Consider the following 16,125-nt stretch of genomic DNA (forward strand, 5'->3'; position numbering starts at 1 on the left):
GGCTGAAGTCAAGCTGTTGGGTTGGGGGACTGCATTTGTCTTAAAGGTTGCCTGGGGCTGGAGGATTCACTTCCAAGCTCAGGCATAGAGTCTTTGGCGGGTCTCAGTTACTTGCTGGCTGTGGGCTGGTGACCTCTCTTCCTATGAAGCACTCCATAGTCTTCCTGAATGTTCTCATGACACAGAAGCTGGCTTTGCCTAGTGAGTGATCCAAGAGAGAGCAAGCAAGTAAGAGAACACCCGAGATGGAAGACACAGTCTCTTACAACCTAACCTTGGAAGTGAAATACCATCGCTTCCTCTTTGCGCTATTGGCCACAGAGACCAACCTTGGACCAGTGTGGAAGGGGACGGACTCTACTAGGGAGTGAATATCAGGAAGCAGGGATCATTGGGGGGCCATCGGGGAGGCTGGCTACCACAGTGGCTATCAAATCTGTCAGGTATTTATATTCCATTGGGTAAATTTAAACCTAAGAGTTTTAATTTTGAATGTCAGTGTTGGGACTTCTCTGGTGGTGCAGTGGTTAAGAATCCCCCTGCCAACGTGGGTACACGGGTTCGAGCCCTGGTCCGGGAAGATCCCACATGCCACAGAGCAACTAAGCCCGTGCGCCACAACTACTGAGCCTGCGCTCTGGAGCCCGCGAGCCACAACTACTGAGCCTGCGTGCCACAACTACTGAAGCCCGCACGCCTAGAGCCTGTGCTCCACAACAAGAGAAGCCACCGCAGTGAGAAGCCCGCACACCGCAATTAAGAGTAGCCCTCGCTTGCCACAACTAGAGACAGTCCGCGCGCAGCAATGAAGACCCAACGCAGCCAAAAATAAATAAGTAAAATCAAAAATAAATAAATGTCAGTGTTTACATTATGCTGGAAATTTCATCCTTTGCAACTTACATTTATGATGAAAAATGTTAAATGTATACAGGGAGTACATATTTTTTAAAAATTCTTTTGGGGATTAGAGTATAAAAGTTTGAAGACAGCTGGCTCAGACTACTAGTTCTATCCAATGTGTCCCTCTTATTATGTTCCTCTGGCTCTATATCTCCCCCACGTGGTGCTCTTATATCTTAAAGGCATGGACAATTTATAAATGAAAGATAAACCTCAAACTGGAAATCATCATTTGGGTCCTGATTTGTGAATGGGAAAAATTACTTGAAACCTTGACTGTCTCTGAAAATCTAGGACTTCTGGATATGAATAAGCAAATGAATCAGGAACTTTACTTTTTTAAAATGGCATTTATTAAACAGATAGTGAAGGGCCGTCTACGAGCAAGGTACTGTAGAAGAGCTGTGGGTGGAACACAGAAAGAGTATAATCTAGGATCTACTAAAGGTAGAAGCTGGAGAGCATGGTGTCTGGGTGCTCAGAAAGTAAGATGATATTCTCACTATACAAAAAAAAATTGTCCACAACTGTCACGTTTTATGGGATACATCTTTTAAAAATTATGTACAATTTGCAGAGGTGAACCTCTGCTTACTTTTTGATTAGGAATGCCATCAATGTATATGTTTAATGAGGCATTCTATACCTCAGATGAACACAACAGGTTCAGTTAAGCCCAGAATGCACAAAACCAGTTAACTCTGGATAATAACTGTTGGGAAAAGATGCTGAGATTTTACTGAGGCATGCCACAGTGAACCTAAATTCAAACCATAGTTTGAGTATTTTATTAGGAGTAGCCGTAAAACTTGACCAGACAGGACTAATATTCTATCCCTAAGAGTTTTCGATTTCATAATGGAGACAAGGCTGTCCCGCTCACTCACGCTTAAGTGGAAAATGTGTTCTGTCGTACTTGCATAAACCTTAGTTGAACCAAAATAGCAATTCACGTCCAACGTTATTAGAATGTTTTATTCAGTACCATAAACACTCACTGGAGCTAAAATTATGCAAAGGATTGCAAAACAAAACACAAAGTGTCTTGGTAAATTTCCAGTCTAAGCTAAAGTGACCAAGCACAGAGTTGAGTTTCAAGAAGTTGGCTGGACCTCTCTAGGACCTGTACGGGCAGACGAGGAGGTAGGTTTAGGATTTAGTTTCTGGAAATGCTTGCAGACCCTCTACATACAGCGGGGCCAACAAGAAAATGGGCATCAAGGAAGCGCCTATTTATTTCCCTCCACAAAGCCTCTTCCGTTACAACGGACGGAGGCCTGAGACGCCCGGGTGGTACGACGCTGGGCCCCGAAAGCCAAGCTGCACCCCATTTGCGACTAGGAGGTTGGTCTCGCAGAAGCTGGCGCACGGACACGGGGCCTCTGCTCCCGGGAGCCCGTCCTTCGTCCCAGGCACTCCGCTGCTGGGTCAGCACCCCGAGCCCACCGGCCCGGCGCTCCTCCTCGCCCACTCTGGACCCCACGGTGGTTTCCACAGCTAGGTAGTAAAAAGGGTAACAGGGATCCTGTCCAGACGTGGGTCGGACCGAGGCGAGGGAGGTGGCCGGGCGCGCGTTTGAGGGCCTCCTCGCGAGCTCCCGCTTCCCTCGCGGCGGTCACCCAGGGACAGAGGCGTAGCCCGAGGGGGTCGAGTCAGGACGTCGCGGGGCGCGTTAGAGGCGGCGCCGGCCGAGCCCCCGTGGGACGCAAGGGGGCGGGCGGAGGGGCGGCAAAATGGCGGCGCGCCGGCGCGGGCCGGCGGAGGCGAGGGACTCCCGGCATGCCGCGCGGCGCCCGGCTGTGGGCGGTGCGGGGGCTGGCGGCGGCCGGAAGCAGGCTGAGCCAGCCTCTCCGAGCGCTGCCTGCGCTTCCGGGAACCTGGAGCCCGGCTCTATAGAGTTTCTCGGTAGGCGGCGCGGTAAGAGTAAGAGGCTGCAGGCGCCGGGCCGGGCGGATCCCGTCCTCTCCCAATGTGAGCAGCGTCCTGAGCTCCCGTCAGGCGAAGGCTGCCCAGAGAGGTGGAGCCGCTGGCCGGGCCGGGAACATGAGGCAGTGTGTCCTCTTCCTGAGCAGCTTGGTTCCTTTCGTGCTGGCGCCGCGACCGCCGGACGAGCCGGGCTTCGGCTCCCCGCAGCGACTCGGTAAAGACCCTGCAGATCTGGCTTCGGCCGGCACCGGGTGCCTGGAGCGCGCAGCTTTCGGGGAAGAGCAGGGGAGCAGGATCTATCAGGTGTTTGGGGGCGGGGTATTGGACGACGGTGGCGCGTCCCTTAGTTTGCAGCGTAGCAAGGGGGTGTGGCTCTAAGAGTTCAGGAAAGAATGGAGATGGGCTTGTCTCGGGATGGGCAGGGATCCTGGAGGGGGCCTCCGGGAGTGACTGAGGGCCTGGGAGGGGTCTGCCCGCTGAGTTCGCGTTTGGGCGTGTGTTCCGGACAGAGGTGAGGCGGGGTGGTGGTGGCTCGTGTTCGGAGAGGGAGATGTGGTCCAGGTCCCTGCCCTTCTCGGGAGCAAATTTGTATTGTGTCCTTACCAAAGGCAGGGTTCTGGAGGAGGATAGGAAGGCCCCAGGCTGCACGGCTCTTCCTGGCTCTCCAAGGAAGCGAACTAGGTTTTCTTCTGTAGGAGGTACTTAGGCGGTAATCTGGTTGGAAGGCGGTGCCTGGGGAACTCGTCTTGGAGTTGCTTTTTGCGAACATCTTAAGCGTGTTATTTAAATTGTAGCTTATGAGGGTACTTAAACTTGCCGGGTCAGCTCGTAATGCTGCTACTGTGAATGCCTTCCTTGCCATTTGAAACAAAAATTATCAGGGACGACCAATTTGGTCAGTTTTGAAGCCAGAAAGTAGAGGGTCATGTGGATTTTCTAAAGAGCTTGGATTTGAAGGATGGACTAACATTGAGAGATGTGAAATTTGGTGGGAGTTAGTTTGTGTAAACGTATAGTGACCCCTGTTAGGGTCCTTTATCTGTTAAAAGTTAGCATGTAAGAGAGCTTGATTAATTAGTAACAAAGTATGAAACAGTATATTTTCCCAGTGTGAGAAGTTGTAGCCTCATTTTTCATGGTTGTTTTGGCCCCCAAATTTCACCATGAATCCATATAGTATAGTATCGTGCAGATTGAGACACTGTGTAGATTTTCTTTACGGCCAGTAAAAATTTTGCATTAGTTTACCTGGCCATTCTTTTTCCTTATTTAATGGACAAAAATTGTAATTGGCGGAGGGTATTAAAGGTGTTGTGTTCTCACCTGAACAACTGCTTTGTGGTTATCTCAAATTGCAATGGATTGCAGGTGATTAGTTTAAAGAAAGGCCAAGGAGAACCTGGTAGGAAGTGCTGAGATGTGATAAGTTAATACAAATTGAAGGAAAATGGTGAGTCAGGGGTGGTGAGGATGGAGGCATAGGGTAAGGATCACTTCGTAAGGATAAACGTTAATGAAAAGAATAAACATGTATTTTGAAATATTAAAGTTATATTTTTACCACTCTAGCACAACTGTTTCACTTTTGTTATTCTCTTGTTCACAAGTGGAAAAATAAGTAGAACGAATCCTAGGAATGCACATAGTTTAGAAGAAAACCTTACTTTCTAGGTCAATTCTCAGCAGCATTCGCAAATCGTAAGGGTTTTTTTTTTTTTCTTTGACCGTGTGTTTTCATTTGCAAAGTGCAGACCACTGGTGCCAGAAAAATGCATAGACTTACCATTTATTCACTGCATGTTTGAAGAACACATACTGTATGCAAGTTTTATGTGTGGCATTGGAAATATAAAGATCAGACTATATTCATCTTCAAAAAGCTTTTGGTGTAGTAGAATAGAGACATCTAAACAGATAATTCTAGAACAATAGGAAGGAGAGTGAGAGAAGACATTATGGTGGGTATTATTTTCGTCAGGGGTCACTGAACCTCTCCAGGGAAGGTTAGTGAAGGCTCCCTGAAGGAGGTGATGATATTGAGCCCAGGCTGTAAGGTTAAGTAGTTGAAGAGAGAAAATAAGGACAGTCCTGATGGAGGCACTTAGAGATTGTTAGAATTGAAATGAACCTTGGAGATCGTGTCTAGGTTTTTAAATAAAGCGGCAGGTGAGATGAGTCTCTGAAAGGTGTAGTGACTTGTCAGGTTCATTCAGTTAGTGATAAATATATGGCTTGAGGGTATTTTTTCTTTTGAGGAATGACTTTTTTGTGTGTTTGTTTGATAGCTTTGGATGTAGCTTGTTGCTTAACTCTACCCTACCATTTAGATTGAATTGGTCGAGGCCAATGAATAATTTCATAGTTAAAGAGCATGGTTTATTGTTTAATAGCCTTCTTATCCTATAAATGTTACCATAACCCCATAACTGCAGTTCTAAATATTGATTAGGGATTTGACAACATTTTCTGAAGAATAAAAATGTATAATAGAATCTGGCTTTTGGAGTACTCCACAGGTCACCCAAAATGATTTCAGTTGAACTGTCGTGAATTGCATCATTTAGGAAATTTACAAGTCATTTGAGCTTAGTCATAGTGATATCTTGTTGCAGTTACAGCTGGGGCATATAAGTGTCACTGTGATTTCAAAAGAGTTTTCTCTGTGTTACTTTTAATAAAAGAATATAGTGGGTGGAAGGGAAAAAAATGTAGGTCACAGATGAGGGATGAAAATTTGTATCTGAAACATATTTGAAATGTACCTTTAGGTAATTGGCATGGGATTCTCCACATTGCCCTGCTCATTTCTCATTATTGAGGGCATCATTTTGCTCAGTATTTTGACATCTGAGTTCGTCTTTTGATGTTAATTTTGCTTACAGGCTGGGTTCTTTTGAAACTAAAACATTTACCCACCCCACCTGCTTCAAGAGAAATTTAATGCAGCTCTCCTTTGTACTAGTCAGAGAGAGAAACTGTATTTCCAGAGTAGAACAAAGAGAAGAGTTAAGCAGAAAGCCATGGTGGGGAAACTGGAGAATTCCATTTGGCCTTCATGGGTTTTCTAGAACATTAAGTGTAGGTGTCCTTTAAGGCCAAGTGTGGTTGAATTTTAGATCCTTCACCATTTTGTATTTGTGAGAGATGGTGAGTGTTTTCAGTTGGAAGTATACTTTGAGGAAAGTCAGAAAAAGATGGGTAGGGAGGGAGGGACAGGAAGAGGCTTCACAGAGGTTGGGAGGTGAAATGAGGTGCTTTTTCACTTTCATATCCCTTAACTTAGTCCTAAAATGAACCAAAGATATGGGTATCTCCCTCCGCACATACCTCTTTTTCTTTTTTTCTCTCTTTTAATAAGAGTTGTAGGCTTTGACAAGTCTCACCTGTTGCCCTGGTTTCACTTAACATTTGACTGTTTGGATAACTACCAAATATGTGTCTCTGACCTAGACTTGTTCTGTGAAGCTCCACTCTCATGTATCCACCTCAGTGTTCACAGGTACCTCAAACATATGTCCAAAATTACTTACCTCTTTGTTTGATTAGAAGAATGTGTATAGGAGACAAGGTTTAATCTAGGAAAAGGCAGCAGCGCTGGAAATTGTGGAAGTAATCTCATTGCTTTTGAGACCCGAATTTGCATCCATTTCAGCTACAGAGCCTTATGGATCAATCCAGGGTTCTTTGGAGGTTCCCTTGGGCTGTGCTCACTTTCATTTTTGGCTCAGAGTTTCCATGTGACTGGTCTTGCTGGAGAGTCTTGGCCCAGGTTTAGTCCCAGCCCAGGTGAAGGGCTCTTGATGAGGAATTATTTGAGGCAGCTCACCCTCCAGCTTCCCTAACTGGTATAAACCCATAAAATTAGGTTTTTAGTTCCCAGGTTCTGGGGTCCACTGCCTAGCAAACAGCACTGTTCTTTTCTTATCCCTTAATCCCAAGGAGGGATTCACCCATACTTAGGGCTTGTTGCAGAGTGACCCGACCAGGCCTCCCCCTTGTCCTGCGTATTTTGGGGAGTATTGAAGAGCAGTCAAGTCTCATGTGTCTTCTGCACAAGCAGAATAAACACTTGACAGCAGCCCTGGCTTTATCTTTTCCACTTCTGACACCAGAAATGGGCGCATGACACTGTCATTTTGGGGGAACTCTTCATACTCTGTGCAGCAGAGCCGTGGAGAGTGAGCAGAGTGCTACAGGGATTCTGCATGACAATTGCAAGTTGAATTCCAGAAAGATGCAATTTATTGCAAAAAGAAAAGAGAAATTAAGTAAAAAGTTCACAGGTGTTCCCAGACTCTTCTAACACCTCATTATTTAAAAATCAGTTTTATCTTAAAAACTTGCCTTGGCTTGATGAATGAAGTAAAGGTATATTTTGTGTCGTTGTACCAAAAGTCAGTGGCCATACAAGCATATCCTGGAGACAGAACAGTTCAGGTATGAGAGAAGTGTAGAGTAAGAAGGTTTATCAGATCTGTAGGCCACTCCATATCTGTATCCAGAAAGCCGGTTTGTTGCAGGCCTGAAGGTCCAGCTTCCTCTTTATTCTGTTTTTTTTAAAAGGGAACTTTATTTTCTTTCTTTCTTTCTTTTTGGCTGCGTTGGGTCTTCGTTGCCGCACAGGCTTTCTCTCGCTGCGGCAAGCGGGGGCTACTCTTCGTTGTGGTGTGCGGGCTTCTCATTGTGGTGGCTTCTCGTTGTGGAGCACGGGCTCTAGGCGTGCGGGTTTCAGTAGTTGTGGCTCGCAGGCTCAGTAGTTGTGGCGCACGGGCTTAGTTTCTCTGTGGCATGTGGGATCTTCCCGGACCAGGGCGCGAACCTGTGTCCCCTGCATTGGCAGGCGGACTCTTAACCACTGCACCACCAGGGAAGCCCTCTGTTTATTCTTTGAGAACATAAAAAAAGGAACAAAGTATCAGCAGCTTTTTAACCACTAATCTTGATTTTGAAAATCATAGAATAACAGATCTACTCTTTCCCTGCTTAAAATTATTATGTGATTTATCAGTGACATAACTGCAAACATATGATGACTAAATGCAGAAAAGTTGTATGTAAAAGAATAATTGCAAACTGTATATAAAAGAACAAGATACAGTGTAGAACTTCAGAATCTTTCAGCATCCACTTGTCCCCTTATATCAACCTGCTGAAAAACCAAAATTCAACCGAGTAAATCTAAAGATCTAATTGGCTTTATTAGGCGATTTATGAATTGGGCAGCATCCCTTCTAGCAACTAGAAGGGCCCTCTGAGGGTGTGTACCAAATGGAAGGTTTTTATAGGAATAAGAGTGGGGCAAGGGATCTGTTAGCGAAAGAAAAGAAAAGGATTGTTTTTAGGCCAGGACATCATCTTTTTTGGGGGAAGGGAACTGGCAGGGATTTTATCATATGGATAACCTCTTCTTCCTCTGGGGGATGGAGGGGGCCCCTACGACAGATTACCTCAGTAGTAGACAATTCCAAACTTGTTGGTTAAGATTACTTTTCTGGTGAAGGTCGAAACTACAGTTAGGTATTAAACCTAGGTTTGGTATCGTGGGCTTTAGCAAAAGTGGGCTCATGGTTTTTCTCTTCAACACATCCCTCCCCCAGACCTCCTCTTAGTTGTGTATTTTTTTAAATCTCAGTGAATGTGGTGCCACTGCCTACCCAGGTATCCAAGCCAGAAACCTGGGGTCTTCTAGGGATCTCCACCTGGATTGCTCAGCAGCTGACTAGCTGGTTTCCCAGACTCCAGTTTTATCCTCCTCCAGCCCGTTCTGCACACTGCAGTTGTTGTTGAACCCAAGCTCATGTGCCTGACGCACAGTGAGGCCCAACAGATGGAAGTGTGCGAGTTTGGAGCAGAAGGCTTATTGATTGGGAGGGCGCCGGTGGAGAAGATGGGAGATGTAGGCTTGTCTCAGATCCATCTTCCTGGCTGGCCATGGTTTTTAAAGGCAACGTTTGGGGTGAGGGTTGCAGGAGCATAGCTTTCTTCTGATTGGTTGGTGGTGAAGTAACAGGGTGGTTTTTCATGAGTCTTAATCATCAACTTTCTGGTTCCAACCGGTCTGGGTTCTGTGTGCCTGTGGTCAGCTTGTAGTCACTATTCTCCAGTTGGGAGGAGGGGGCTGTCTTAGTTCCTGCAGAACAACTCAAAGGTTTGTGTCAGATTGTTCTGTATATCCCTGGAGGAGGAGGAATTAGGACTCTCTGTTGTTTCTTGACCGTTTTCCCTTTGTTTCAGCCTTCCATCTCTTCTCTAATGAGTAATTGCTTGAAGCTGCTCTTTGGTACTCAGGGAAGGTCTAAGAGACTAAAGCCTTTTCTACAAACCAGAAACGGGGGACAGAAGGGCTTTTGTAGGGACTTCCCTCGTGGACCAGTGGTTAAGAATCCGCCTTCCAATGCCGGGGACACGGGTTCGAGCCCTGGTCCGGGAAGATCCCACATGCTGCAGAGCAGCTAAGCCCGTGCGCCACAACTACTCAGCCTGTGCTCTAGAGCCCGCGAGCCACAACTACTGAAGCCCACGCGCCTAGAGCCCGTGCTCCGCAACAAGAGAAGCCACCGCAATGAGAAGCCCGCGCACCGCAACGAAGAGTAGCCCCCGCTCGCCGCAACTAGAGAAAGCCCGCGCGCAGCAACGAAGACCCAACGCAGCCTAAATAAATAAATAATAATAATTTTTTTTTAATGAAAGGTTTTTTTTTTATCTGGGAGGGCCCTGAAGGGTCCTGCTTGGTTTCAGTCCCGCCTTTTCTTTGATACTCTTCAATCCTGAGGGCAACAGAGGCACGTCAAGAAAGAGAATAAAGTTTCAGATAGAGAGGCTAATCATAAACTTGGCAGGGGAACTTGGTTTTAGGGGCATTTGGTTTCACAGTCACGATGAAATTTCTAATTTATAGCTCTTGCCCTTATCCAAAGTCAAAAATCCTTAATTTAGTTCCACGACCCTCCATGACCAGACCTCCGCCTGCCCCTGCAGCCTCACAACCTCTTCATGTCCGCGGTGCCGTTCTGCACTCCAGCCTCACTGACTTGCTTTCAATTCTTTGAGTGTATTGTGTTCTGGATTTCTTGTGGACCTCAGCATGGGTATGCCCTCTGCTTAGAACCCTGTCCTTTCTTTTCGTTCTCTGGGCTGCTTCCTCATCCTTTCGGTCGTAACTTCAGTGCTGTTTCCCTGGGAAAGCATCCTTGGCTTGCCAGGCAGGGGTCATGCTCCTGCTGTGTCCTGTAAATTCTTTCCACTTGCTCTCCCTTGGCTTGTGACACACTTTATAATGACTTTTTGTGTGATGCTCTTTCCCCCAAAGTCGCAATAGTGGAAATGTATCTCTCCTTCTCTCCATTAATATCCCTAGTGCTTGGAAGGTAGGAGGTTTTCAATAACTTTTTGTTGAATAAGTGAATCGGTGGGGTCTGGTGGAAAGGGGAAAAGTATGTGCAGAATGTGTTTGCAAGAGAGGAGGGATGGGAGTGGGGGTAGAAGAGATTAAAAGAGCAGTGAGGAAGGGTAGGGTCCCTAAGGAGGGCCAGACAGAGGAGGCCAAGTGAGGGAAACCAACACGTGGCAGAGAAGAGCCGAGAGCTTTGGGGAGGGGATCGTAACTAATACAGTACTCCAGTCTGACCTTGTGAATAGCGTCTGTTTTCTAATATGTGTTTGTAGCAGCCGAAATGAGAAAAGCTCAGTTGTTTAGGGTGATCGCTGGAGCAACTTGTAGGAAGCAAGGAAAGTGTCCTCATTGTAGAGCATGCTGGGCAGCCACTGTGGCGTTTCTAAACTGGAGAATGTGACCATACACTGAGCTGCTAAGGAAGGTAGTTTTTGTAGCATTGTCTAGTATCAACTGTCATAAACTCTACTGTAAGAAGTTAAGTGGTTTATACTTAAGATTTTTGGATATGGATGGGGGAAATATAAATCCTGTTGAAAAAGCTATAGAAAATTGGATTACCGATGGTTGGAATTTTGGAAGTAAAGTGCAGTGAAATACCGAGCACCTGAGAGGTTACCTGCAAGAGCAGGAGCTCAGGGTGCTGGACAAAGAGCGTGTTTCCCGTGCTGTTTGTAATGGCTCCCGGACGTCCAGTCTGAGACCTCTCGTTATTAACAGGGGTAAATTACCATTGAAACATATTAAGTATTTTAAAGTGCTTTAGCAAGCTGCATTTAAAAAGTGCTTATTAAAGAAAAATACCTAAAGATAACCAATGATGTTACTATCTTGCTCTTATTTTTTTTTCTAGCCCTATTTGTATACATAGTTAAGGTCATGCAGTATGAACAGTTTTTAAAATCTACCTTTGTTTATTTAATATTATAAGTGCTTCCTCATGTTCTTAAAACCTGTTGTTAACAGCATTTTAAATGATTGCAGGTTTTTTTTGGTCATTTGGGAATGCTATAACTTCTCTATCTGCCAGGTATTAATTTACTTCGTTTCCAGTTTTCTTAAAACTAATACAAGGCTGAACAGTGAACATCTTTGTGCTTAAAGGTTTTTTTCTTCACTTTATTTCCTTAGTTTAGCCTAGTTCAGTGGTTCTCAAACTGGAGTAGTGTGCATCAGCCTCACCTGGAAGGCATGTTAAGCACAGACGGCGGGGCCCTGCCCCTGGCATTTCCCACCGAGGAGCACTGGGGTGGGAAACAAGTTCCAGGCGGTGATGGTTGTAGCGAGCGCTCTTCGAGAACAGCTGGCCTCCGTTGTTGGCGGTGAAACTGTAGAATTGAGGTTAAGTTTCTCAGTCCGTGGGAGTGATTACGATCTTGAATGAAACTGAGTCTGTGCACCAGCCTGTATCAGGGAAGTCCAAGAGCTAAAGGGTTGTATCAGCACTGAGAATTCGAGCAAACGAGTGCTGTTCTGTGCAAGGTTCTGTGCCAGGCGTTGTGAGGTAAGAATACCGTGATTTTAAAACAGAGCTCATTTTTGGCCATTTTACAGTCTATTTGTGAGATAAGACAAATACAACTAAAAAATGCCAGAAGAAAGGTGTAAACAGAAAGCTTCAGAATTCAGAGGGAGGCATGGTCATGTTTGATTGACATGTCAAAATGTTAGGAGGCCAGGAAGTGGAAGGTCCAGGAAGAGGTAGGCTATTTTTAAGCTGTTTCAAAAGTTGAAATCAATAAAGCTTGGGGTTTTCAGCCAGACAGGCCCCAGTTCAAATCCTAGTACTGTGCTTCGTTAGCTTTGTGATATTATTCTCTCCGAGTCTGTTTCTTCATTTGTAAAATGGGGAAAATACCCCAAGATGTTTGTGTGGATAACATAGAACACCTAGTATGGTGTCTTATGGGAAACAAAACAGTCAAAAATTGTTGAATAAATGATAAGCTTCTTGAAGGTTTTTCATTGGTGCCTCGAAGCATTGTAATTAGCAAGGCCAAATCACCAATAAACGTCCATTGGCATAAAAGAGATTGATGCCTTCTGAAACAGCTTTCCTCTGGATTAAAATTAAAAGGAAATTTTTGTTAACAGAAAATGGGTGGTACCCAGCAAGTGTGAAATTTGCTACCACTTTAATCTTATCTTGAGTTAGAGCCTTGAATGGACTTTGATTAAATTGCTTTAACCATATAGTAGTGTGCCTCTTCACATTTGCTTGAGTATTACGTGACAGTGGGGCATCTTTCCTTCTTTGACCACTCTGTATAAATTGGCCCTTCCCACTGCCTCTCTGCTGTCCTGTTTTCATACCATGGCACTGACGTGGATTTTCTTGTGCATTGTCCGTCTCTCCCACTAAAATGAGTGCTGCTTTAGGCAAGGACTTGACTGTGTTGAGTGCTGTATCTCAGTACTTAGACCAGGGCCTGGCACACAGCAGTGGATGAACGGATGAAAGAGCCAATTGAGGATATTCAGGGGAAGAGGACGGAGAAGAGTATTGGGTGGATTCTTTCTTTTTTTTTTTTTTTTTTTTTTTTTATAAATTTATTTTATTTATTTATTTATTAATGGCTGTGTTGGTTCTTCTTTTCTGTGCGAGGGCTTTTCTCTAGTTGCGGCCAGCGGGGGCCACTCTTCATCGCGGTGCGCGGGCCCCTCACTGTCGCGGCCTCTCCTGTTGCGGAGCACAGGCTCCAGACGCGCAGGCTCAGTAGTTGTGGCTCACGGGCCCAGTTGCTCCGCGGCACGTGGGATCCTCCCAAACCAGGGCTCGAACCCGTGTCCCCTGCATTGGCAGGCAGACTCTCAACCACTGCGCCACCAGGGAAGCCCGGATTCTTTCTTTTAAAAATGGTTTTGTGAGCATATTTAACTGCAGTAGCAACACACTTGTATTTTAAGCTCCTGCTGCTATATTTTGAGGACATTCTAAGTCCAGTGGAATGATTTTGAATACCATTGCTTCTCCAGTGATATTTGTTGAGAGAAAAGGAAAGCATCAGCTCAAATATTTTTAGACAGTTTTTACAGAGACTTAAGTCAACAAAATTGTCTTCCAAAAATCCTCCTGATTGTGGGAGAGACAGCTGAGTTGCTGTTGATAAAAAGTGACTTATGGGGGAAGCATATACTCTATAGTGTTTACTCTTGCTCTATACCAAATAGAAACTGATTTGTGCTTGTTCTATCTTTGGGGCAGTCCATCTTTGCTTTTCCTGGGTTCCAAGTCAGCCTGGTAAAATAATTAATGTTTTTCTTTTCCTAGGGATTGGTTTGGTCTTACCACTTACACTTCCTGCTGTCTGGTGGATTGATATTCTGCTGTGTCTGTTGAGGGCAACAATGATAGGGATATTACCACTGCTTTGCTCTCTAATTTGGAATATGTGGTTTTTCTATAAAAGATTTTCTGCAAAAGATTTACTTTCCCAGTTTGGTTTCCTCAGGCCATTAATACATTTGTTGTTCTTTGTTACTGTACATTAACTGATAAGGAATTGATGTAGCCCAAGTGGGCAGTGGGCAGGTCAAGTTGGCAGACTTGATCTTAAAAATTCTAAACATACAAGCCAGAAATGCCTTGAATTTAGAAGTAAGTTCACTGCATACTGTGATACTCTCTGAGATATCAAAATTATTAGTATCTAATATGAACATGGACTCATGTTCACATTCCCCTGATTGTCACAGATATCTTTCCACAACTGATTTGCTTGACCTAGGATCCAAAATGGCTCACACACTGGCTTGCTTGCTGTATTCTTAAGTCCCTTCTGTCTCCACCCCTCCCTTCTTTCTCATGCCATTTGTTTCCTGGAGAAATTGGGTCATTTGTTTTGCAGGAATGGAACATTTTGGGTGTGGCTGATTACTTCCTAAAGTTGTTATTTAATTTGGCAACCTCTAATCCCTTTTTGTCTTAAAAACTGGTGTGTGTGTGTGTGTGTGTGTGTGTGTATGTGTGTGTGTGTTTATGTGTATGTGTGTTTGGTAAGAGTATTTCGTAGGTCGTGCTGGGGCATTACATCAGGAAGAGTTTGTTGTCTGACTCATTTTAATGATATTACAATTGATTAGTAGGTTTAGGTGTTAATAACCTTCTTACCTTTATTTCAGAAAAGCTGGATTCTTTGCTCTCAGACTACGATATCCTCTCTTTATCCAATATCCAACAGCACTCTGTAAGAAAAAGAGATCTACAGGCTTCAACACACTTAGAAACACTACTAACTTTTTCAGCCTTGAAAAGGTAATTTGAATTATTCATAAAATAATGTTGGAGCAATGAGGGACTTGGTTTGGTAAAAGCAGAAAAGTTGGAGTGTCTAATTAAATCTTAGAAAGTTACATTTTAAAGATTTGTAATACAATTATAGTCTGTCATGATTCTTATAATAGTGTATTGCTTATTCTAAAATTCATATAATGACTATTTTTTAAAAAGTAAATGTGTATTCCAAAGGAATTAATGATGGTATATTTATTTATTTTTTGGAATTCTAACAAAGAATTTTAATTAATTGAATGATTATCATACTTTTGTGCTACTTTAGAATTGTCCACCTTATACTAAGTACTGTCTTAATTTTATATATGAAGACACTGAGGTTTAGAGATAAAGGATTTGTTTAGGACTCCACAACCTAGTGGTGAGCTGGATCTCTTTCCACATTGAATTGCTCTTATGTCATAGCACAAACTGATAGATGTGGTCTATTTGGGCATTAATTTTAATATCTCATGTTTTGCAGATGTAAATGTGTTAGATAATAACAGGCCTCTTCCTAAAGTCTTTTTAGGGAGCTTTACTAATATCAAATAACAAACACTGGGAGCATATAAATGGGCTGACTTTTTCTTTATACATAGGGTAGACCTTCTCCAACACATATATAAAAGTAATACATGCACCTGATTTAAAAAACAAACCACAGAGGGACTTCCCTTGTGGTCCAGTGGTTAAGACTCCACGCTTCCACTGCAGGAGGCACAGGTTTGATCCCTGGTCAGGGAACTAAGATCCCGCATGCTGTGCGGCGTGGCAAAAAAAACCCCCAAAAAACGCTAGAGGGTATGAGAAGTTTTTACTTCCCAGACCCAGCAAGTTTCCTGTATAAACTTCCAAAAGATTTTAATGCATATTTTTTGCATATAGATCTATATATATGTAGGTGATATAGATAACATAGATTTACCTCATTTTTAACAGCTGCATAAATATTCCTGTTGCGTAAAATTATGACAGTTTGTTGACTAGTACCGTACAGATGGATACTGTTTAATCAAAGTGATTTTTTTTCCTGTAACAAACAGTGCTCCAGTGAATATCTTTATAAATATACCCTATCCAGGTATTTTTATAGGATACATTCCTAAAAGGTGAATTACTGTACTGGATCAAGTGTATACATATTATAAATGTTTATTGATGTTGACATGTTTCCTCCTAAAGACATTAGACCAATTTCTTCTTCTGGCAACAGTGTGTGAGTTTACCTCTTTCTTGTTATCTGTGCCAATACTAGGTTTTATCCACTTTTGACTTTTCTTGCTCTGAAAGGGGATGGTACCTCACAAATGTTTTGATTTTAATTTTGTGTAAAATTGATCATCTTTTCATGTGTTTATAAGGTATTTTTCTGTCTGCCTTTTCGTATCCATTTACCATTTTTCTGTTGGGTTTATCCTTTGAGTTACTGAATTGTAGTCGTGCTTGGTATTAAGGAAATGGCTCCATCATCACACGTGTTACTGATATTTTATGCAAATATTTTTACTGTATCTTTATTTTTCCTAGTTATTGCCATCATCCTTAGATGATTTTTGAATGATTTCTTTTTGTTGGATTTTATGCCAGAATATTGCAGTATAGGTTATCTAGCTTCACCTATAGCAAA

The 16,125-nt window shown here is 43.6% G+C and overlaps 1 protein-coding gene across 1 annotated transcript in view; it reads left to right on the forward strand.

The window, feature by feature from the left end:
• Nucleotides 1-2,826: 2,826 nt before the first annotated feature.
• Nucleotides 2,827-16,125, forward strand: part of ADAM17 (ADAM metallopeptidase domain 17) — a gene marked incomplete at its 3' end in the record, with an annotated part of 53,165 nt that continues 39,866 nt past the window's right edge. Inside the window, exons 1-2 of the mRNA XM_079720453.1 lie at nucleotides 2,827-3,043; nucleotides 14,345-14,477. Coding sequence (XP_079576579.1) covers nucleotides 2,947-3,043; nucleotides 14,345-14,477 — 230 coding nt within the window. The 5' untranslated portion in view covers nucleotides 2,827-2,946. The remainder of the gene's footprint in view (nucleotides 3,044-14,344; nucleotides 14,478-16,125) is intronic.

Source organism: Hyperoodon ampullatus (assembly GCF_949752795.1).
Source record: "Hyperoodon ampullatus genome assembly, chromosome: 15".
Lineage (NCBI taxonomy): Eukaryota > Metazoa > Chordata > Mammalia > Artiodactyla > Ziphiidae > Hyperoodon > Hyperoodon ampullatus.